At 36.1% G+C, this 25,114-nt stretch overlaps 2 protein-coding genes across 3 annotated transcripts in view; both read right to left on the reverse strand.

Moving 5' to 3' along the window:
* Positions 1-25,114, reverse strand: part of si:dkey-6n6.1 — a 215,547-nt gene that overhangs the window by 160,624 nt on the left and 29,809 nt on the right. The gene's annotated exons all lie outside the window — the stretch shown is intronic.
* On the reverse strand, positions 106-24,975 carry bgna (biglycan a). Of its 2 annotated transcripts, XM_073909316.1 has the most exons (10): positions 24,805-24,975; positions 24,557-24,673; positions 22,070-22,210; positions 16,983-17,240; positions 10,487-10,599; positions 9,882-10,095; positions 9,597-9,707; positions 8,008-8,101; positions 7,603-7,741; positions 106-708 (listed from the first exon to the last, which is right to left on the reverse strand). In XM_073909316.1, the coding sequence occupies exons 4-10, from the start codon at positions 17,221-17,223 to the stop codon at positions 511-513; spliced, it is 1,110 nt and encodes a 369-aa protein (XP_073765417.1). In that variant the 5' UTR covers positions 17,224-17,240; positions 22,070-22,210; positions 24,557-24,673; positions 24,805-24,975; the 3' UTR covers positions 106-510. The 2 variants fall into 2 exon arrangements, with proteins under 2 accessions (XP_073765417.1, NP_001002227.1); NM_001002227.2 differs by lacking the exons at positions 24,557-24,673; positions 24,805-24,975 and having other exon boundaries at positions 22,070-22,245.

Here is a 25,114-nt window from a genome sequence, read left to right on the forward strand (position 1 = left end):
ATGTACTGCCACTTCTGCGTATTTAATAATGCCTCAGAATGCACTTCTTAGGATCATTTCACAACATTTAAATTAGAAGAAAATAAGGTCACCTTTAAGACCGGCTGTTTTGTGATCCACGTAATAAATCCACTTTATTACAGTATTACAATAATGAATGAGGGACAATCAGCCAGCCAGAATGACAAACTGAGAATTTATCTCATTAGTTAAAGACGCAATCAATCGAAACTAAGCAAATGAAGCTGTTAGATATTTCAAGTCAACTAAACTGATCAAAAAAGGCACTTCTTGTGGAGTACATATTCATTAATGTTAGCAGGGAATTACACACACATCAATAGTTTTGAATACACCAGTGGTTATACAACCACCTTTGTTTAAATGAAGTCCACGTTTCTTCTGATTTATGCCTCTGTACATCTTATTCGCTCAAATATCTTGACGATTTACACAAATTATGGGCTCATTTTTGTCTTGTTCTCCTCTTGGATTGGTTTTGTTAGTGGTTTATTTCTTGTGGTTGCCAAACTGTACGGCCATCTGGTCACTGACGCAGCGGAACGTAGAGGGCTGCACCTCCCAGTACCTGATTGGGTTGTCAAACAGACTGATGCCGTTGTAGAAGACCTTCTTCAGCCCGAATCCTGTAGGGCAGAAGTCATCCTCCCCAACATTGGTGATGTTGTTTGAATGAAGGTAAACAACCTGTAAAGAAAGCACAGTTCAGTTTATTTACCATACAATAAATACACTGCAAAAATATCCATAATCAATTTCTGAATTTTTTCAAAGATATTGAATAATGTCCTCCAATTTATCTCAATGCATTTAGGCATGTAGACATGATCAAGATGATCCGCTGCAGTTCAAACCGAGCATCAAAATAGAGAAGAAAAGTGATTTAAGTGACTTTAAACGCGGCATGGTTGTTGGTGCCAGGCTGGTCTGAGTATTTCAGAAATCTACTGAGATTTTCACGCACAACCATCTCTAGGGTTTACAGAGAATGGTCCAAAAAAAGAAAAGAAAATTCCCAGTGAGCGGCAGTTCTGTGGGCGCAAATGCTTTGTTGATTCCAGAGGAGAATGGCCAGACTGGTTCGAGCTGATAGAAAGGCAACAGTAACTCAAATAACTACTCACTACAACCGAGGTCTGCAGAAGAGCATCTCTGAAAGCACAACACATTGAACCTTGAGGCGGATGGGCTGCAGCAGCAGAAGACCACACCAGGTGCCACTTCTGTCAGCTAAGAACAGGAAACTGAGGCTACAATTCACACAGGCTCATCCAAAATTGGACAATGGAAGTTTGTAAAAACGTTGCCTGGTCTGATGAGTCTCGATTTCTGCTGCGACATTTGAATGGTAGGGTCAGAATTTGGTGTCTACAACATGAAAGCATGGATCCATTCTTTCTTGTATCAATAGTTCAGGCTGGTGGTGGTGGTGTAATGGTGTGGGGGATATTTTCTTGGCTCATTTTGGGCCCATTAGTACCAACTGAGCATCGTGTCAACGTTACAGCCTACCTGAGTATTGTTGCTGACCATGTCCATCCCTTTATGACCACAGTGTACCCCCATCTTCTGATGGCTAATTCCAGCAGAATAACGCACCATGTTATAAAGAGCGAATCATCTCAGACTGGTTTCTTGAACATGACAATGAGTTTACTGTACTCAAATGGCCTCCACAGTCACCAGTTCTCAATCCAATAGAGCAGCTTTGGGATGTGGTGGAACATAAGATTTGCATCATGATGATGCTATCATGTCAATATGGACCAAAATCTCTATGGAGTATTTCCAGTACCTTGTTGAATCTATGCCACCAAGGATTATGGCCGTTCTGAAGGCAAAAGGGGTCCAACCAGGTACTAGTAAGTTGTTCCTACTAAAATAGCCGGTGAATATCTTCACAAATAAACTTTCCTTCTATTTAATAATTGCTACAAGGCTTATAACGCTGAACTAGAAAAATCCTTCTCCACACAATTATATTCATTTGATGCATGATCTGATACAGACTTTTAAAATGTAATAGATCAAATTTACTGTATGCGGTAATGGCATCACAGATAGAAGGTCACTAGTTCGAGTCCCAGCTGGGTCAGGTGAACTGAATAAGCTAAATTGGCCGTAGTGTATGTGTGTGAAAGAGTGTGTATGGGTGTTTCCCAGTGATGGGTTGCAGCTGGAAATGCATCCGCTGCATGAAACATACAGTATGTCGGTTCATTCTCCTGTGGCGACCCCAGAATAATAAAGGGACTAAGCCAAAAATGAATGAATAAATGAATATGCAAAATTGTCAACTCTTCCTTCAAATGTTAAAAAAAATTAAAGTATGTGATAAAAAAAACCCCGACACCTGGTCTATTTTCATTGGCCCTGACTTATTCATAAATGGAGAACACAGAGAAAGTATTCATGTTTATATGCTGTAGCTTTTTATTTGATTTAGATTTATTTCCTTTTCTTTTTTATTGCTGTACCATTGGTATATTAGTATTTACATATTTATCTGTATTGGATCTTATTATTATATATTTCTTTTATTATTAGTACATCTGTTTCGAATATTTTTGATGTATGAATTTATCATTGTACAATTTTTGATTCAGTAAGAAAATGTCAACTAATTTTGCTTTCTGCTGACAGATTAATGTCTTACTGATTCTTTATATTTAAAGCAGGACCTATGATGCCCTTTCTACAAGATGTAAAAAAGTCTATGAGGTCCCTATGAGTCTATGAGTGTGTATATGAAGTTTCAGCTTAAAATAGCACATAATTTTAGTTTCATAACTCTTTGAAACTAGCCCTTTTAGGCTTTGACCTACTGAGGGAAAGATGTTTGAGGTACAAAAGAGTTTACGTGGGTTTCCTCCAGGTGCTCCGGTTTCCCCCACAGACCAAAGACATGTGGTAGGTGAATTGGGTAAGCTAAATTGTCCGTAGTGTAGCAGTGTGAATGAGTGTGTATGTTTCCCAGTGATGGGTTGCATCTTGAAGGGCATCTGCTGCTTAAAACATATGCTGAATAAGTTGGCGGTTCATTCCGCTGTGGCGATCCCTAGATCAATAAAGGGACTAAGCCAAAAGAAAATGAATGTATGACAAAACAAGGAATGAGGATCCAGGAACAAGGAACACTATGTAATGTACATAACATGAATGACTTGGCACTGATGTGTGTGTGTGTGTGTGTGTGTGTGTGTGTGTGTGTGTGTGTGTGTGTGTGTGTGTGTGTGCGTGTAATGTGCAGGATGATTAACCCAATGCACGATAGAATATGTAAGCAAGTCAACTCAATTCAGTTGTATTTGTATAGCGCTTTTCCCAATAATTATCTTTACAAAGCAGCTCTATAGTTTGGACAGTATATTAAATAGTTAACCTGAAGTTATACAGTTTATAGTGTCCAACATTTCCATGTCTATGTGTAAGGCGTGTTACAGCACACAGAGTTTACATTTCCATATCGGTACAGTACAACGGGAATAATAACAAATCCCTAGTGCTTGCTTTTCAGTTTTCAGGGGGTGGGAAATGTCCTTCAGCCTGGGTTTGAACTGGGACGCCCTGAAGTGCTAATGCACCATATGTCAGTGCGCTAACCACTAGCCTTTTGCGCCAACAATGAGCATGATTTTGGACAACTTATAGACACTAGCTATGTTTCCATCCTAAGATGCAAATTAAATCTATGCAGAAAACTGCATTTTTTCCATCCAACGAGTCAGAGAGAACAAAATCATCACTTCCTGAATAACTGCCACCAAAACATCAAAAGTATGAATGGAATTAGCTGCGGTTGGAGAAGCTCGGTCAATCTTTTCCTTATTTAATAAATGACTTGCACCTTAGAAGACAATGCTGGAATGCAGTGATCGCGTGGTGGCGTTTGAAGGTGTGAGATGCGAAGCGCAGACGCTCTCGACAGTTCTAGGTAATTAATAATATGGTAACACTAATACTGAAATGGTTACGGCGTTTTAGAATGACTAAAACAACAGTTCATATGTTCTACGGTGTGCTCAGCATGCTGGTTTGTTCATTCACACACATTTTTATCATCACATGATCTCTTATAACAAAATCACATGACCTTTTTGTAATGCGCATACTGGAATTTGTTCGGTAAAAGTGTTTCCATCATAGTCTATGTGCATCTTTTCTTATCGAATAAAAAGTTGATCCTACTCAGTTATGCGCATACATCTTTTACGCGCATTTTTAAAATTGATGCGCATCTTGGCGTTCCCATCAATCGTTTTTTTATGTGCATATCCAAAGTGCACATAAAAATAGGAGGATGGAAACATAGTTAATGTGTCAAGATGCAAAAGTTTCAGATTTACACGCAGTGGCGATCATTAATGTCAGTCTCACAGCAGTGGACCAATGAGAAGAACTTGAAATTGGCATGACAATGGCAACATGGCATAGGCGGAACCACTTCTGAGTGCTGCATCTTGTGTTTTCAGATGCAAAGATGCGTTCTTTGTGAATTTGCTCTGCTGTGGTCTTTTCTGTCAAACTCCAGTAATTGGCACATCTGGACTGACTGCATTCATTGTGGGAGTGCATGAACCGAGCAGTCACCTATGTATAATAATAGTTCGGAATGAATCCAAACAGTGGTTACACCCCTACTATATGTATATTACATGTTCAGTGAAGTGTATTTGATTATGTTGACCTCAAAGTTTATTATTTATGTACTAAGTTATTTATTTATAGCACATTTCAACTGATTTGAATGTTATCACTCGATTGAATGGTGTTATCAGAGGTTATCAGCGGATAGATATACGCCTACTAGGTTCAGAAGGCTGTTGTCATCCATCGATATGGTTAATCACCTATAGATCACATACGGCTACGGCCAGACGTTAACAAGAGATATTTTTATTATTTATGAAATTTCCCATTAACTGTATTTTATTAACGTTTACTCCTACCCAAACCCTAAACCCAACCATCACAGTAATCTAAAAACGGATCAGGAGTCTTCTCTATTAGTATTGCTGATTAACCATGAAGATGGATGATAACAGCCTTCTGTTATCACCTAGTAGGTGCAGAAGGCCCCTACTGGCCCATATCTATCAGCTGATAACCATTGATAATACTCATTAAATGTGCGAGTGATAACATTTTTTTCAATCGAGCATTGCCCAAAGTGCTGAACACAATCAAAACGATAAGAATACTTAACTAAAACATAACCACAAACCCTTCAAGATTCTAATGGCTCAAAAGCTAAATGAAGAAGATGCAATTACAGGAGGTTTTTAAAAACATGTAAAGTTGAAGCGTGTGGTGGAAGCTTATTCCAGCACTTTGGAGCAATAACAGTGAAAGCCTGATCCCCTTCTTTGCTTTCACCGGGTCCTTAGTACAGACAGCAAAGACTGTTCTGTTAACCTAAATAAACTACTGGATCTGTATACATGCAGGAGACCTGATAAATAAGCAGGTTTCCAAGCCTTTAGAGGATTTCTAAACAAAAACTAATAAATTAAAATCAATCCCGAACCTGACAGGCAACCAGCCCAGTGAGGATAGAACTGGGGATAAATGCTTCAGCTTACAAGAGCCTGATCGAAGCCTCGCAGCCACATTTTGCAATGACTGCAGTTTATTGAGGTCATTTTGGCAGACACCCACATACTAAGAGTTGCAATAGTCAAGGATCTCCAGAATAAAAGCATCAAACATAGTCTCAAGATCATAAAAACAGAGAAGCAACTTCTGCCACAAGTCGTAAATGAAAAAACAAATGGATTTTACATCAATATTTATTTGTTTATTTATCAGGAATTTCAGATCACTATCAAAATAAACCCCCTAGGTTTCAGTGAACAGCTCACCTCACTGTTTTTTGGAGGAGATGTTGAACTGAGGTTCTGACTCTCTGTGGTCACTAAATATCCCAAGGCACTTCTCTTAAAAGAGTTGGGGTCCTGGCCAAATTCCCTCCCTCTGCCCTTACCATCATTGCCTCCAAATAAACCCCATCCACTGAATTGGGTGTATAACCGTCTCTCCTCTCCATCATTCATCATATTTGTCCCAGGGTTAAAAACAGAAGTTATGCAGCGAAATAAAACATCAGGCTTATTTTGATTATTAATAAGTCAGAAAAAAATATTTCCTTTCAGCCTCCTTCACGGAAGCCTGATAAGTGGAGAGAGTTTTCTTAAAGATCTCAAATGACAACAGCTTTTTATCTCTCTTTTCCTTGCTTGAGTGGCCTCGTTCAGCCAGGGCTCAGATGTAGGCTTAATAGTTCAATTTTTTTTTGGAGCAACACAGTCTAAAATTGAAGAGGAAGAGCAGTGAAATCAAGCAGCTGATTAACATTCAGATAAAGAGTAGGTGAAGGTTCTTATCTATTAATTATTAATGTACAATTGCTCAAACAAATCAACAGAAGAGCTTTAAAATCTACAAGACCACCAGGAAAACATAGAAGAGTTGCTTATTTTATGGTTGAAAGCAATCTCAAATGTGACTTCTTCATAATCTGAAAATGCCAATGCCTCGTTGTGTAGTGCAATATTGCACTCTGACAGACCATATGACAGAACCGAATCCAGTGTGTGCCTACAGTTGTGGTGGGCCCTTTTACGTGCTGCATCAAATAAAAAGGGTTAATAAGATTGAAAAAATCCTTTGCTAGATTATCAATTGGGCAGCAGACATGAATAATAAAATCACACAAAACTAAAATGTTATCATATCTGGGTAAAAACTGCTCATCAAATTACCAAACTGTTTAATAAAGTCATTAGCTGATCTGGGAGGTCGATAGCCTAATGCACATAGGACAGATCCTGACTGCTCTTTTATCTGAAACAGTTGTAGCTCAAAGCTAGAGAAAGTATCAACACGCATAGGCTGACAACCAAACACATTTTTAAAAATGGTTGCAAGACCTCCTCCATGCCCAGAGCATCTCGGGTTATTAAAATAAGTGCAGTTTACTGGGACAAGTTCGGAATATGTGCTCAGATAATCATCAGTTGCACTAGTTTCAGTCAGAAATAAGAAATACAAACACCTAGCAGTGAAAAAATCATGAATGATTCATAAGAATGAATTTAAAACAGAGCTTACATTGACCAGCATTTAGTCTTCTTGGTATCAGATGATCATCAGCTGCCGAGTGAATGGCTGATTGAGTATAGCAGGGGTCACCAAACTTGTTCTTGGAGGGCCGGTTTCCTGCAGATTTTAGCTCCAACCCTAATCAAACACACCTGAACCAGCTAATCATAAACACCCAGGCAGGTGTGTTGAGGCAAGCTAGAGCTAAACCCTGCAGGGACACCGGCCCTCCTGGACCGAGATTGGTGACCCCTGAAGTATACAGTAGCTGGAGTGCACTATAGTGTGACTTGTGGGCACTCCAGCTGATAACCGTATCATATCAACCATATTATTTCAAACTGCTAAAATGTCAGTGAAAGTCATTTTGCAAAAGTGCAGTTAAATCTTCTGCAGTTGAAAAGCCAACAGACCATAAATAAACTGAAAAAAAAAAACTGAATAATGAAATACCAAAGTGTTGAATCAGTATACACACACCTGCAGATACTTCATATGAGACAAACCACTGGGCACACTGGGTAGGCGGTTGTTGTCGAGGTGCAGCTCTCTCAGGTTGGTGAGGTAAGATAAAGCACCGTGCTCAATGTGGCGAATCTGGTTACTGCCAAGTCCCAGCCTAAACACAAAGATGGAGGATTTCACCACTAGAGGACACCCAAAACATACTAATTCATCCAATACAAGTGCAATCTGTTTACATACATGCTGTATAGTAGTCAACATTTAAAGTGGTTCAAAACCTTTCATCAAACTTGTCCTAAAACTATTAAACGGCACCCATTCTTGTCTTGGGTGAATTCTGAAAAACCCTTTTTGATCCACTTCAAATGCTGACTACAGTAAGCTAATGACACTAAATAAATAGAGATGTGTAAAGTTCACCTTTGCAGCTGGGTGTACTGGCTGAGATCCACCAGCTCAATGGCTTGAATCTGATTATTGTCCAAATGAAGTTCATGAAGACTGCCGGGAAGGTCTGACAAAAATAAGACACATTCTAAAAAAAAATGTTATGCAGGAGCTATTATCATTAGCTACTGTTTTTTCTGCTTTTTTTGCTCTTTTTATTGGTGAAAACTGTGATGCTAAAGTTAAGTAAGATTTAAAAAGAAAAGAAAATAAATTAATACATTTATTCAGCAAAGACATTAAATTCACCACACGACAGCTTAAAATAAAAAGCTTCAAATATTAAGCAGCAACTGCTATATATATATATGCAATATTCTGCCAGTAACAGCACTCATACCGCCTCTTCACCCTTCTCCCTTGTGTATTACTCCCCCCACATACAGCAACAATCACAGGACACTCTACAGTTTGACAAATATTGCAGTTGTTGGACAACATAATGTATTTTTGAGGCTTTTTTTTAGTTGAGAATGTAGTTGTAGATTGCAACTATGAGGTTTATTCATAAGGATAGTGCCTATTTTAAATATTTATAATTTCTGAGAGACAGCACGTCAGCGGCTATTAGCCTGTCATACTGAGCAAAGACAGTTGACAATGTTCATCCACAAGATGGTGACAGAGACCACATTATAAGACCTTGGAGAAGGAATCAAACAGCGTAATTTTAAACTACAGCTGATCAAATCATTATTAAACAGGTAAGTTTTTTTCTATGTCGATCTCTCTCTTTTGCATGTTGTAGTGCTGTATTGAAGTTATATCATATAATTGTGGTGTATTGAGTGTGAAAAGGAACTCACATATCAGGAATGTGTGTTGTGTTGGCAGGAAGAAAGAAGAAATGTCCGCATATGTTTAGCGTTTTTTCTTATCGCAAACACAACAGCAATTTGGTAGTGATTGCGCTGCTTTTTTTCTGGGTTAATTATTGTGAAATACCAATTGTAACAGATACTGTAGACTGTAATAGACTGTAATACTGTATCGTCTTATGCCAACGTACACATTGCACTGTTCCTATATATTCCTATATATATATATATATATATATATATATATATATATATATATATATATATATATATATACATAGTTGAAGTCAGAATGAATAAACCCCCTGAATTATTTGCCCCTCTGTTTATGTTTTTCCCCAATTTCTGTTTAACGGAGAGAAGATTTTTTCTCAACACATTTCTAAACATAATTGATTTATTTTATCTTTGCCCTGATGACAGTAAATAATATTTTAGTAGACATTTTTCAAGACACTTCTATACAGCGTAAAGTCACAGGTAAATTGTTTCATTTACAAAATGGTTTTTAAAAAAAAATCTTGCCGAAATAAAGCAAATAAGACGTTCTCCAGAAGAAAAAATATTATCAGACATACTGTGAAAATTTCCTTGCTTTGTTAAACATAATTTGGGAAATATTAAAAAAAATAAATAATAATAATTCTGACTTCAACTGAGTGCGCGTGTGTGTGTGTGTGTGTGTGTGTGTATATGACTATATATGTATTTCAAAATGACTAGTTTTTTAAAACTATATGTTACCTTTGGGAACCCCAGTGAGTTTTGCTTCGGAAATACGCAAGTAGTTCAGTTTAAGACCCATAAATGCTCCGGGTTCAAAACCACTGTTCTGGAGTGGATTACGACCCATCTCTGCAACAACAACAACAACAACAACAAAAACAATGTTTGAAGCAGACACAGTTTTTTGTTTTATTTATATCAAACAACTTATGAGTAAACTGCCAAAAGCAGCTTTACATAACTACTGTATAACCTCAGCATTACGTTCATGAATCATCCATGAGGTGATTAGCACAGTCTTACCAATGACATGCATGTTGTGAAGGCCTGAGAAGCTAAATGCCGGCACTTTCTTGATGCGATTGTCATGGATCCGCAGCTCCACTAGAGATGAAGGCAGGTTTTTGGGCATGGATGTCAGAAGGTTGTGTGAAATGTATAACTTCTGCAAACGTTTCAAAGGGAGGAATGCCTTTGGATGAATTTTGGAGATCTGGTTATATCTTAAGACCAGGGCCTGAAATTGGACAGGGGTTATAAATAACTGATTGGAGGAAAGGCATAAAAACTTATTAAAGTATAGTTATAATTACTCAAATATGTCATTGTTTATTCACCATTCACTTGTTTCAAACATATTTAAGGTTCTTTTTTAGCACAAAATAAGATTTTGAGGAGTTGTGGAAACTGTCATTGACTTACATAGTATTTTTCCTACTATGGATATCAATAGCTATAAGTTTCCAACATTCTTTTCAATATCCTCTTTTGAGTTTAGCAGAAAAAAGGAAGCTCGTGACTTGAGAGTGAGTAAATAATGAGGTAAAGTATCCACACAATTTTGTATTTCTTAGTTCATTCACCAAATCTTTATGCAAATTATGAAATAAAAATATGTTAAGTCTCACATAGAGGTTGGAGAGTCCCTTAAAGTCTCCCTCCCTAATCTCTGTGATCCTATTGCTCTGCAGGTCCAACAGCAGTGTGTCTGCAGGAATATCATATGGCACATAACCTAAACCTGTTGGAGAATAATGAACAAAGAAACATGAAATGATCAATTCTGAGAAGTTAGATATGAAATAAAAATAAATAAAACTGAATGCATCTAGGCTGACTTGATATTTTTCCATGGTAACTAATACATTCCAATATAGTTTAAACAAAACACATGAAATAAAACAAATCTATTTTACTTTCTTATTACACATATGTCATTGTGTAATTTATTAATGCAAGTAATTCCAAAAAAATATTTAGTTTTTTGAGGAACATGCTTTTTCTCTAAAATGACTTTTCTTTGTAGCTGACATCAGTTATACCCTTTCTTTTCCAGCACCTGTAATGCCCACACTTCACAAAATGCCTGATGGATCAAATGTAGTCCTGTTTCTATAGTCACGTTAAGAAGATTGAAAAAAGAGAGTTATATTTATATAATCAAAAATTTTGCTAGCCAAAATGTAACAAATATAACAAAGACATAGTCTTATCAGGTAACAATACAGAGTAATCCAAAATTTCACTTTGTGAGTCGTTCTTTTAAGAGATTGTTGCGGCTGTTGTAGCTACTAAATCATATTTCCAGGAACAGAAATTAACAGATTCAGGTGTGCGCTTTAACTGAAGCCTTAGATAATGTGCAATCGGCACCGCCAGTATTTCTGAGGCCTTGGTATAGCGATGCTACCATAGTACTGGTAAAATGTGTGTGATACTGATGCGCTAGGTGCAAATTATACATTGAAGCTTAAATGGGCATTAGGAGAGGTTAACTTTTTCGATAATGTTGGGGGGGTTCAATCTCCCCCTAACACCCCTGTATTGTACCCTGCCATTGCAAATATTAGATACATCCGCTCCCCGTTACGACTGACCAATCAGGACTGAGTATTCCAGATAACTATATTTTACATTGCAATTTCTTGGTAATCTGCTTCCTTATTTCTGCTTCGTTAAGGCTAATAAGTCATAATAATGTGACGAACTGTAAAACTCTGGCCCAGATATGGCCCACTCTACCAGCTTTTGCTTGGCCCATAGGCTGCAGTGAATTACAGTACATGATTGGACCAAGTCTGGGTTCCATACAAGGGCAAAACATGGACCATATCTGGGCAAAGTCTCAGCCAAGATAATAACCCATAACTGAGCCTGAACTGGGTCAGATATGTTGGTGTGTCACGATTGCAATGAATTTGATAAACCCATGAAGCATTTTGCTTTATGGCCGCATTTTTTCTCGAAGTGACCTGATTGGTAGAATTTTTCTTTACTCAAAAATATTTGAAAGGGTATTTTAAAAGTTGGTCAATCTTACGTGGCCCACATATAAATGTTTAACATCTGGGCCAAATATTACATTTGATATCTAGCCCAAGTCTTATGTGCTGCCTTAAAGATGGTGCCACCTCTGCAAAACCAGGGCCATGTTTGGCCCGGATGTTTTATGCCAGTGCCAGACAAATGCCTGCTGTGCCAGCTTTATGTCAAATTTGGGCCAGAATTCTTTGCTACGTCAGTGTTAATGCATCCCACAGAGCAAAATTTTTCTGGCCCAACTCTGGCCCACACAATCATGCTTTTGCTTGACCCACATGCTGCAGTGAATTACGGTACATGATTGGACCAAGTCTGGCTTTTATATAAGGGCCAAACATAGACCATATCTAGGCCAAGTCTCATACAAGTTAACAACGATAACTGGGTCAGATATGTTAATGTGTCACGACTGCAATGAATTTGATAAACCTATGAAGCATTTCACTTTATAGCCATGCTTTTTCTCGAAGCAAGCTGATTGGTAGAATTTTTTCTTTACTCAAAAATAAATGAAATGTATTTTGAAATTAGGTCAAGGCCAAACTTACGTGTCCCACATATACATTTTTTACATCTGGGCCAAATACTACATTTGACATCTGCTCCAAGTGTTGTGTGTCACCTTAAAGATGGAGCCACATCTGATAACCCAGGCCATGTTTGGAATTCTTTGCTACCTGGGTAGTTATAATACACACCAGTGTAGTTTTGATTATAATAAATTATGATAAATTCCAACTCAACAGATGTGTTAACAAGTTCATTCATTCATTTTTTTTCGGCTTAGTCCCTTTATTAATCTGGGGTCGCCACAGCGGAATGAACCGCCAACTTATCCAGCATATATTTTACGCAGCAGATGCCCTTCCAGCTGCAACCCATCCCTCACACTCATACACTACGGACAATTTAGCTCAATTCACCTGTACCGCATGTCTTTGGACTGTGGAGGAAACCGAAGCACCCGGAGGAAACCCACGAGAACGCAAGGACAACATGCAAACTCCACACTGAAAAGCCAACTGACCATGCCGAGGCTTCAACCAGCGACCTTCTTGCTGTGAGACGACATCGCTACCTACTGCGCCACTGCGTCATTCATGTTAACAAGTTAACAAACTGTTTTAGTGAAGTGAATATCTCTGGACAGCCCGCATACTGAAGGTAAATATATTTGCATTCATTCATAAAAATAAGCTGAATACTTACCGGACTTTGTTTATAACATTAGGATGCTTTGAGTAGGCAGTAAATTTAAGAAACAATTTCTTAAGTATTTACCATCTGAGTCTTTGGGTTACTCAGGGTCACTAGTAAACTTTTCAGCGGGCTATAATTTTGGAAATGTTTGGTAATTCTCTGGGCTTCGTGTGTTTGCTGTGCCGTGTTGTTGTGTGCTAGCATTCCCATCTGAGCTTCCCATATAATTAAGAAGGAGCCAGATGACCATGGCTCCACGTAGCACATTACAACGTGGAGAGAGAGAGAGAGAGAGAGAGAGAGAGAGAGAGAGAGAGAGAAAGAGGAGTGTTTTATGAACTTCATAAAAGACTGATTTAAAAGAGGGCAAGTGTGCTTGGGTGGTACCTGGCATCCGCAGAAATTGTCCATTTAGCTTTTTTAATTCATCATTCCTGGTGAAACCGACATCATAGTTTATGGCACGTTTGCTGTACCGAGCAGAATAACCAGAATGTCTGTCTTCTCAGGTGACCGACCACACACCACATGTGCTGTCTGATGTGGACAGGCCAGATTAGCGGTGTGTCTGAATTGGTATCCGTTCTCAAGCTAAAATTTGATCCTGATCTCATTCTGGCCTTTGATGTGGATGGTAAAACCTGACATTTCTATGCAGCGTTCAGCCAAAATGTCCTCCTCACTTTCCCTACTTTCAGCCACAACTTTGATTTATATGTTATTTTTATAGATAAAACTCATGACTCACAATCATATCTTTTCGTTTCATACTAGTCTGTTCATTCATACCACATTTTTTAAATCTCATGGGAAAAAATGATAGGCAGGTCTTTGATGTCACAGACTAGTAATTTTGGGATAACATGGATGATATAAAGGGGATATCCTGTAACTCATCCAACCTAATCACAAACCAGGGTAGCTTCATTCTTTACACTGGTGGTTATCAAATAGAGCCTAAAAAGGAGGTTACAAGTCTGCTTTGATTACGCCATCAAAAAATAGTGCTAAATAATCTGAATAATTCCACATTTTTCCTCACATTATATAATATATATGAAAATTTAGTTTTTAAAAGTGTGGCTTGCCATTTTTTTGTTGTTATTAAGGAAAGGTTTTTCTACATCATTTTTTGTCAGTGCAGCCTTGGTAAACTTTTTTTTTATTTGTAAGTTGCAAATAAAATCTACATTTTCAAAGTGCTTAAAAATTGAGTGGTTAATGTATTTTTGTAACAGTGTAATATACCCATTTCTGAGTCAAAAATGTTTCTACAACCAATTTTGCCTCCATTTTAGACATTTTATTTACTAAAGCAGTTACCCTAGCAGTTATTGGGCTATAACTAAACTGCCTGACTAATATCTGCGAACACTTTATCTAGTTTTACCTCGAGTGAAACTGTATTTATAAAGTCGGCTGAAAGAGTGGCTCGGTGGTCTTCTAAGAGTTTGGCGACAACCATCATGCTAACTTCCCTAATCTCCATTCGCCTCCGTTCTCTGCTTCTTTTTGTTTGGTTTAGCTGATTTTGTTGCCACAATTCACAGTTTAGTTGTGTACTGTAAAGATTTTGTCCATTTAGAAGTAAAGGTGGAGTGAAATGTGGGGATTAATGTAAATAAGAAGTATAAAAGGTTTGAGAGTTTGAGACTAAACCTGTGCCTACTCCATCCCTCCTCCTCATGAAGTCCCCACAAACACTTTATTATGATGATTTTCCAACTACAGACTGATTACTGAGCAAAAGTGTTCTACTGGCTATGAGTAACTTTGCAAGTACATTTATTCATTTTCCTTCAGCTTAGTCCCTTTATTACCAGAGGTTGCCACAGCAGAATGATCCGCTAACTATTCCAGCATATGTTTTACGCAGCGGATGCCCTTCCAGCTGCAACCCAATACTGGGAAACACCCATACACACACACACCACGGCCAATTTAGTTTATTCAATTCACCTATAGTGTATGTCTTTGGACTCCGGGGGGAACGGAAGCACCCAGAGAAAACTCACACTAACACAGGGAGAACATGCAAACTCCACAGAAATGCCAACTGACCCAACTGGGACTCAAACTTCTTGCTGTGAGCCGACAGTGCTAACGACTAAGCTGCCCTCTTTGCAAGTACAATTAGTAAAAATTATCCTGACAAGGCCGTAGACTCACTCTTGACATTGGTGGGGTTTGCGTGGAAATTGTTTTTGCACTTTCAAAAACATTAATAAAGTACTTAATAATATAAAATAAACACGTGATAATACAAATAACAATAAATGAATCACAGTCCATGCTGCAAAAGTCAATTTACATTATTTTACTGCAATCTGGCTTTGAAGATGTATGAATGTAGAGAAATTTATAGAGGTGTGTGACGCAATTTAATTTTTTAATCTTGATTATTGAATATTCGATTAATTGCACAGCCTTGGTTAATAGTATTATAGTGAACTCATAGCAAACTTGACTTTAATCCTTTGTGAACAAGTAGGTTACTAAGAGTTGATGGAGAATTATTTTATTTTTAAGTCGATTAAATTATTGGTAGGGCATTTTATTAATAGGGTATATGCCAAGCTAGTGTTTTTTACCATAGTGATAAACTTTTGGTGAATGGTTAATGTGAACTTTTTTCCATTTCATATGGTTTCTTTTGCAGCATTGATGTTGTAATGTGATTTAAATATAATCAATTAAATAGACCTTGGCATTCATTTAGTTGCTCAAGCGTAAAACGAGATGAAAAGCCGTTTACTCGCACATGCCCATCATTGAATTTACTGGACTAAAATAAATGTTCATATTTTAAAGACATGGCGGGAAAAAATGTGATTTAATGCAGTGCTTCTTGTACAATATGAGACCCACTTTATATTAGATATCACTCAGCCAGTTTACTGACAAATTAAAAGTCCTTCAGCATACTTCCACATACACCCTATTGGTAGTTTTTTGTAGGGACACATCCTCTTCGTCCATGCTAATTCTACTGCCTTGTATTCTAATAATCCTAAATTACAACAAAAAATTGAGTATAAAATTTTTACTGATTATAAATAATTTTAAGTACACGTCAGATTATTTTAACTATAAACCGAGCATAAGTATTCTACAAACTAACAATATTTTGAAGGTTATATCAACTTAATTTTTCGAATAACATTGATTAACTAACTTAGTATAAGTCTACTAACACTCTGCTACTTACCAATATTACAGTTAAACTCTATTTAGATTAATGGTCTAAAACTCCATTCCTGGAGGGCCGCAGCTCTGCATAGTTTGGCTCCAACCACCTCCAACTCACACCTGCTTAATAGTCTTGAACACCTGAATTAGCTGTGTTTGATTAGGGTTGGAGCAAAACTGTGCAGAGCAGCGGCTCTCCAGGAATCGAGTTTGCGACCTATGACTTATATTAATTGACATGCATTAGAAAAGTTAATTAATTTCAACAGAAAATTGAAAAGGGACCATCATAATAAAGTGTAACCTTTTCCAATTTGCTTTTGCATATCATACACTGTAAACAAATCCTGTTTGCCTTAAATTTTTAAGCTCAAATTAACTTTATGAGTCTATTGAACTTATATTATGTGAAACTGACCTTAAGCAGCTTGCATAACTTATAAGATTAAGTTATAACATGAACAATGAACTACAAACTTATGCTGTCAGGACAGATTTACAGTTTAGCAGCAATTTTAGTAGACATATATGCTTTGCAGAATATTTTGTTTGCGTTTGTGCCATAAAAAACTTTGGCACCGTGCTGTTCAATATAAAATTTGGGTCTAGCAGAAAAACCTCTCAGACTAAACAGTCATTATCTTGTCTGTCTATACCAAGACGCATTGCAAACACATATCATTTTAAGCCCACCTAAATCTGAGCACTGTACGACTCTGAGCTCGCACCGACAGCCGAATGGACATGTGGGATGTTCAGGTTTATATGGCTCCACGGCAGACCCTTCTTCCTGGTCCATCATCATCATCAGCTCTTTCACATCGATATCTTTGCCAAAGTCCCAGAATCCTTTCTGCTCGAAGGGAAGAGCACTGGAGTATATTGGTAGGTGGGCAGTGCAGAGAAACAGAAACGCCACACAGACTGACAACATGGCTGCTACTTTTTAATCTGCAAACAAAGAGACAAAGACAGAGAAGGAAAAACGTATTATAAAAAGTACCTGAGTGACGTATTATAGTGATGCTGTGTAATGCGTGTTCATGTGGAAATGGAGGAAGCGTAGCTTTGGATGTCGATTTGCATTAAGGACGAATGTTTTCAATGCTATCAGGCTAACGTTAGCATTTTAAAGATCTCCTGTTGCACCTTGAAATTGAGTTTCTTTTATGGCTGTGCAATTTGAGGAAAATATATTCTTGCAATTTTTTGACAGACATTGCGATTGTGATTTGATTAGCAATTTAATTTTGCAGCCAAGACTCAGCTCAATAATCTGTATCGTAGCTTCTTAAGCGTTAAAAAAAGAAACTTAAAATAAATTAACTTAATTACTTAAGTTAAACATTTATTCAAATTTGTTTATAAATATTAAGAAATTTAACTCATTGTTCTTTGGAGTAAATAAAATGACATTACCTTTCTGTAAACAAGTTCAGCTCAAATAAGAGAGATAACGTAGCTCATTATACAAACAAAAAAGGTTATAAAAATACAGAACACTCTGCAAACTAACATGGCTGATAAGAGGCAGATTGAACAGCTCTGATTGGGCAGAATGAAAGTAGGCTCATTCAATTGGCAAGTAAGACTATCACATACAGACAGAAGTCATGCATTTGCTCTGGGCAAGGTAAATTAAATAATACATATATATTCCATATCGCTGCCTCCTGCGATTAGATAATCGCAATGTTTCAAATTGCAATTTGATTTCGATTAATTGCACAGCCCTAGTTTCTGCCACTTTAGGTTATTAAAACCAAGAATTTTCGATCATTTCAAGAGTGTGATTGTGGATTGATTATTGTAATTTCTAATTATATGGGAATAAGCTAATAAAACATGAATTCAGATGGTTCAAAATGGCTGGCACACACAAATTTCAATAATATGGGAATAAGCCAATTCAAAATGTCTGGCACGCACAAATTTCAATTATATGGGAATAAGCCAATTCAAAATGTCTGGCACGCACAAATTTCAATTATATGGGAATAAGCCAATTCAAAATGGCTGGCACGCACAATTTTGATCGCATTTCCCTCATATTATGTTGTCTTCACTAGCTGACAGTCCAAATCAGAATCAAGTTTTAAAGTCTCTGTGAAATGTGCAATGTTTGTTTTGCTTTTGCATCATGTTGTTCTTTAGATGAACCCAGCAACTTCCAGATCACACTGGCTTTAAAATTTCATAGTGTTTTCAAACCCTGAGTGGAACGGCTCCTAAATATCTCTGTGATCTTTTAGACCCCAAAACATCAGTTTGATCGCTGAATTCTTCTAAGCAGAAAGACTCGATGGTCCCAAGATCTATAGACTGAAGTAAGGGTGCATTTCGATTGCTTTGTAATATTCTTCCAGTCTTTCTTTGCTTAATCTTCTCAGAATCTGGATTTAAATCCTAGCTAAAAACTCATATTTTTCTCCCAAAAGCTTGCAACTTTCCATGGACTAGAAGAAATTGGCCCTATACACACACAGTTGAAGTCAGAATTATTAGCCCCCCTGATTTATTAGCATCCCTGTTTATTTTTTCCCCCAATTTCTATTTAACTGAGAGACGATTTTTTCAACACATTTCTGAACAATAGTTTTAAAAACTTATTTCTAATAACTGATTTCTTTTATCTTTGCCATGATGACAGTAAATAATATTTTACTAGATAGTTTTCAAGACACTTCTATACAGCTTAAAGTGACATTTAAAAGCTTACCAAAGTTAATTAGGGTAACTTGCAGGTTAGGGTAATTAGGCAAGATATTGTATAATGATGATTTGTTCTGCAGACGATCAGGAAAAAAATAGAGCTTAAAGGGGCTAATAATTGTGCCCTTAAAAAGGGTTTTAAAAAATTAAAAACTACTTTTATAGTAAAACAAATGAGACTTTTTTTTCAAGAAGAAAAAATATTATCAGACATACTGTGAAAATTTTCTTGGTCTGTTAAACGTCATTTGGGAAATATTTAAAAAAGAAAATAAAAATCAAAGGGGGGCTAATAATTCTGACTTCAACTTTATATATATTTGAAGTCAGAATTATTAGCCCCCCTTTAATTTTTTTCTTTAATTTCCAATTGATGTATAACAGAGCAAGGAAATTATCACAGTATGTCTGATAATATTTTTTTTTCTGGAGAAAGTCTTATTTGTTTTATTTCGGCTAGAATAAAAGCAGTTTTAAATTTTTTAAAACGATTTTAAGGTCAAAATTATTAGCCCCTTTAAGTTATTTTATTTTTCGATTGTCTACAGAACAAACCATCGTTATACAATAACTTGCCTTATTACCCTAACCTGCCTAGTTAACCTAATTAACCTAGTTAAGCCTTTAAATGTTACTTTAAGCTGTACAGTGTTTTGAGAAATATCTAGTCAAATAATATTCACTGTCATCATGGCAAAGATAAAATAAATTATTTATTAGAAATGAGTTATTAAAACTATTATGTTTAGAAATGTGTTTAAAAAAGCTTCTTTCAGATAAACAGCAATTGGAGAAAAAAATAAACAGATGGGGCTAATAATTCAGGGGGGCTAATTATTCTGACTTCAACTGTATATATGGTTCTTTGTGTCCACAAGCTGATAGTTCCATTATTCTCTCAAAATTAGATGTTCTGTCATCATTTACTCTCCACTCACTTGCTCAAAACTATTTGTGTTTCTATTTTTTGTTAAAGACAACCAAAAGTGCATTTTTAACAATTTTGGAAACCGCAATTGACTTCTAGAGTATTTGTTTTTTCTTAAATGTAACTGGTTACCAGTTTCTAAAAATGTTATTTTATCAGAAAAAGAAACTCATCAAGGTTTATAACCACTTGAGGTTGATTAAACGGTGAGTACATTTAATTTTTATATAACCGTCCCTTTAAGCCCTGTAAATGCAGCTGATTGTCACAATAAACCAATCTGCTCTCCACATCGACAATAGGAAAAAATCTCATTGTTACTAAAACTAAAACCTGAGTCAGGGAAGGACGTGTTTGGGTCAGATGCATCAACGTGTGCAAATGTGTATTTTCGTAACCTGTCTTTGTGCTATATTTACAGTCAGTTTTTTCCTTCCACCCCAGAACGGGTGTAACATCATCTGAATGTATTTTGGTGTCATTTGCCCAGCTGAATTACAGCTGAAACCATACTGATGCAACGTCAGTATAAGATCAAGACTTGAGCACAAATATATCTAGCCATTTAGATACATTTGCTTCAGTAGAAACATAAAAGATGTATGTAATAAATGCACATAAAATAACTTGATTTATTAATAACACTAAGATGTAATGGAGTTTAATCCTGCATGCATAGATGCTACTCTTTCATTGTGTATCTTACAGACTCTGTGTTTAGTTTCTTATTTTACATCAACAACCTCACGTGTTTAGTCTAAAATTCCTAAGGAGATTTTAAAACGGAAATAAATTTGAGAATTGTTGATATAATAAGAGCATAAAGCTCTTAAATAGATGTGGATTGCATAGCTGAGATAGTTTAGTGAGATATAAGAATGTTTCAAACTCACCTTTTGTTTAGAAATCTAAGCACAGTTTGTTAAAGAATGCTAAAAACAGGAGAGGTTTAAAGAAAACATTTTGAGAATAAAGGAAATCTCTTTTTTTTTTCTTTTTAATTTGTTATTGAGTAACTAAAACTATTAAAATTCAATTAAATAAATATATTGAAGTATTAAATCACTATTTAAATGACCAAAATAAATATTTTTTTGTATTTTTCAGCTGGAAAAATCTTCCAAAAATTAAAAATATAATACAGTATTAAATATTTATTAAACAATTAATTAATAAAAATTAATATGTTGTTTAAATTATATCTAGATTCCTAAAAATGACAAAATAAAAATACAAAACTGTAAATTATTAATAGAAAACTCCTGGCTTTTAGTCTATAAAACTAAAAGCTTATTAAAAACACAAACACACACACACAAAAAAAATTAATTAATTAATTAACAATATGTGGATCTTTTTATTTTGTGGACACACCGATCCCTATATTAGATTCTGTGACTGTCCAGATCTGCAGAAAAAAATCTCTTTTTTGTGTGCCACGTGTTGTGCGTGTGGTTTTAAACAACCTCTGAGCTCTTTCTCCCTCTCTCTAAATTCACTCCCACACCCTTTACCACAGAATGGCAGAAGAACCACATTACTGGCAGTTTAACAGATTGTGTTTTTGGAGAGCCACCCTGATTCATGAAATAAAGACACTGAATGTCCCAAAGTCATATCCTCTTAAAATATGACAACACTCTTATGTAATAAACTGGTAGCTGATTTAAGCTCACAAAATGATGACGTGCACAGCCTGATGATGTCCACCGCCGCCCTGAACAATCCTACTAACAAATAAAAGATGTGTTTTGTTTTTCAGCTTCTAAAAGTCTTTGATTTAGTCTAATAAAACAGTCAGCAATTTCATAAGTGCTTGATCTATATATATATATAACATATTTAGATAATCCCAACTGGTTAGGCAAATCTGACTTGTATCTCTCATTTAAAGAAATGAGATTGGATAATTAATGTTACATTTATAGAATGTTAGAAATCTAAAGACTTGATGTGGATAAGAGAGTGATGAAAAATAAAAACAGTATTGCTCAAAGATTTAAAAACTACTTTAGTCTCTATTTTTCAACCTCAAGAAGCTTTTAAAACTGAACTGGTCACAGCGGAAACATCTAGAAATGCACCAGGAGCACAAAACTAAAAAGGAAACAAGATAAATACGAGCATTGAAGCTCCTTACCTGCTGTGTGAGATATATCTGGAGATGAATTCTTCCGTTTGAGGTTTCTGATGGCAAGCAGATTTTAAGGTTTGATCATTGTTTTTGATTACTGTCTATTATGTCCTCGGCTGCCAGCAGTCGCATAGCACTGAGAAGTACCTGCAATTCAAAATACAGGACAGCTTGCAAAAAAAGGGGAAAAAAATTGTATTTGAGACATTCCCACTGAAGCTGTCTTTCCCTCCCACTGTTTCTCTCTTTCTTATGGATAAAGAGAGAGAGAGAGAGAGAGAGAGAGAGAGAGACAGAGAGAGAGAGAGAGAGAGAGAGAGAGAGAGAGAGAGAGAGAACTGGATGGTGTGAGTGTGTGGGCCAATAATTCCAACCAAATACTATAGTTATCACAGTTTTTGTAATTCTTTTGAATTAATTTTAGGTTAAATTCATCCTTTATTTTACTTATTTATATTTTTAAGCACTACGGGTCCAGCTGCAAAACAACCGTGATTATGCATATATCGCTATACATGTAATCAAATAGGACAGAAAGACAGAAAAGGACAGAAAGACAGATAGACAGACAGATAGAGACAGACAATATATAAATTAATAGACAGTCAGATAGGCAGAGACAGACAAATATAGTGACAGATATAGTTGTAGACAGACAGACAGATAAACATTCTGGGCCCTATCATACACCCGGCGCAGTGTGGTGCAAGGCGCGGCGCAGTAGTCTTTTGGTAGTTTTAGCTTGGCGCAAGAGTGGTTTTGAGGCGTTGCGCTATGCTGTTTAAATAGCAAATGCATTAGCGCTCATTTGTGCGCCCATAGGCGTTCTGGTCTAAAAAGGAAGGCGTTCTGAGGCGGACCGCGTCGCTATTTTAAGAAACTAAAATAGATTTTTCATTAGACCAAAACTAACCCGGTCTAAACTCCGGCGCAGAGTTGCGCCTCGCTTACGCACTGCTTAATACGCACAAGAGAGCAATAGGCAAATATCTTTACATATGAAAAAATGTGCATATTTGCATATATTGCCCTGGCGCAAAGCGCATTTTCCCGTCCATAAATTAGCAAAAATGCATTCTGACACGCCCTGAAAGCGTTTGCGCCCTGCGTTTTGCGCTCTGCGCATGGACCGTCAAAATAGAGCCCTCAAACAGTAAACTGTTGTATAGTTTATAGATATTTTTGTATACAGACAGACACAGGCAGGTATATAGACAAAGACATACAGATATATAGACAAAATATAAAGACAAAGATATATGGAGACAGAAATATGTATAGAATAAGACAGACAGACAGATATATAGACAAGACAGACATATAGACAAAGATACAGTATGTAGAGACAGATAGATATATAGACAAAGACATATATATATATATATATATATATATATATATATATATATATATATATATATATATATATGAGAGAGAGAGAGAGACAGATAGATATACAGTATATACAAAGACAGATATATAGACAAAGACAGACAGATATATAGACAGACAAACAAATATATAGATAAAAATAGACAAATATATAGACAGAGAGACAGATATATAGACTAAATAGACAAATATATAGACAAAGATAGACAGATATATAGACAGACAAACAAATATATAGGTAAAGACATACAGATATATAGACAAAATCAGACAAATATATAGACAAAGACAGACAGATATATAGACAAAAACAGACAAATATATAAACAAAGAGAGACAGATATATAGACTAAATAGACAAATATATAGACAAAGATAGACATATAAATAGACAAAGACAGATATATAAACAAAACAGACAGATATATAGACAAAGACAGACAGATATATAGACAAAGACAGACAGATATACAGAAAAACACAGATATATCGACAGACGGATATTTAGACAAAAACAGACAAATATAGACAAAGATATAAAGACAGATAGATATATAGACAAAGACACATATATAGATAAAGACAGACATATATTTAGAGACAGACAGATATATAGACAAAGACAGATATATAGACACATAAATATAGAGACAGAGATATATAGAAAAAGAGACAGATATATAGACAAAGACAGATATATAGACAAAACAGACAAATATATAGACAAAGATATATAGAGACAGATAGATATATAGACAAAGACAGATATTTAGACAAAGACAGATATATAGACAAAAACAAACAAATACATAGAGACAAAAAAGACATATATAGACAGATATATAGACAGATAGATATATAAACAAAGACAGAGAGATTTGTAGACACAGATAGAGACAGACAGACATATATATAGACAAACATACAGACAGACAGACAGACAGACAGACAGACAGACAGACAGACAGACAGACAGACAGATAGATAGATAGATAGATAGATAGATAGATAGATAGATAGATAGATAGATAGATAGATATCACGCATTAGACACTTTAAAATGCTCTATTGATATAGATGTGGCTCAGCTCTTTGACATACAATAAACACATCCTGCCACAGACTTCCAGGTTTTCCCACTAAGACTGATGTTACTTCAGGATATGCTCTTTTAATATAAGGAAGTTTTTCTTCATGGTTGAGGACACGGCCCACACCCTAGAAATGAAGAACAGTCACAGAAATATATACATCAACAGAGAATCAGAGCAGGGACGGCCCAAAGAAAATAAATCTGGGACAGAGGTCTGCTGTGAAGCAGAAAAAAAGCACTTGTGGCAGTGAATTACCGGTTTAAGAGAAGAGTTTCTCTGGACAGAAATAGAGCAAGCAGTGAGTGCCACTGCCCAGTATGTTAGTCTACAGCGTCATAACACTCAAAGATTAAAGTGCAACTCAGCATTGGGCTGATCTTCTCTGCTCTCAGCAGCTGTTCATGCAAAACAGTCTTCAAGAAGCATACTGCTAGTATAGAATTACGTTGTTTACAAGTAAATCTCAGAAGTTAGTCTACACATTTTAATTCCTTGGATAAAATAAGATAAAGATAAAGTAGGGTGTTGAATAGATATGAATAATTATCTGAAGACTAACTTAAGA

This window comes from Danio rerio, chromosome 8, assembly GCF_049306965.1.
Source record: "Danio rerio strain Tuebingen ecotype United States chromosome 8, GRCz12tu, whole genome shotgun sequence".
Taxonomy (NCBI): domain Eukaryota; kingdom Metazoa; phylum Chordata; class Actinopteri; order Cypriniformes; family Danionidae; genus Danio; species Danio rerio.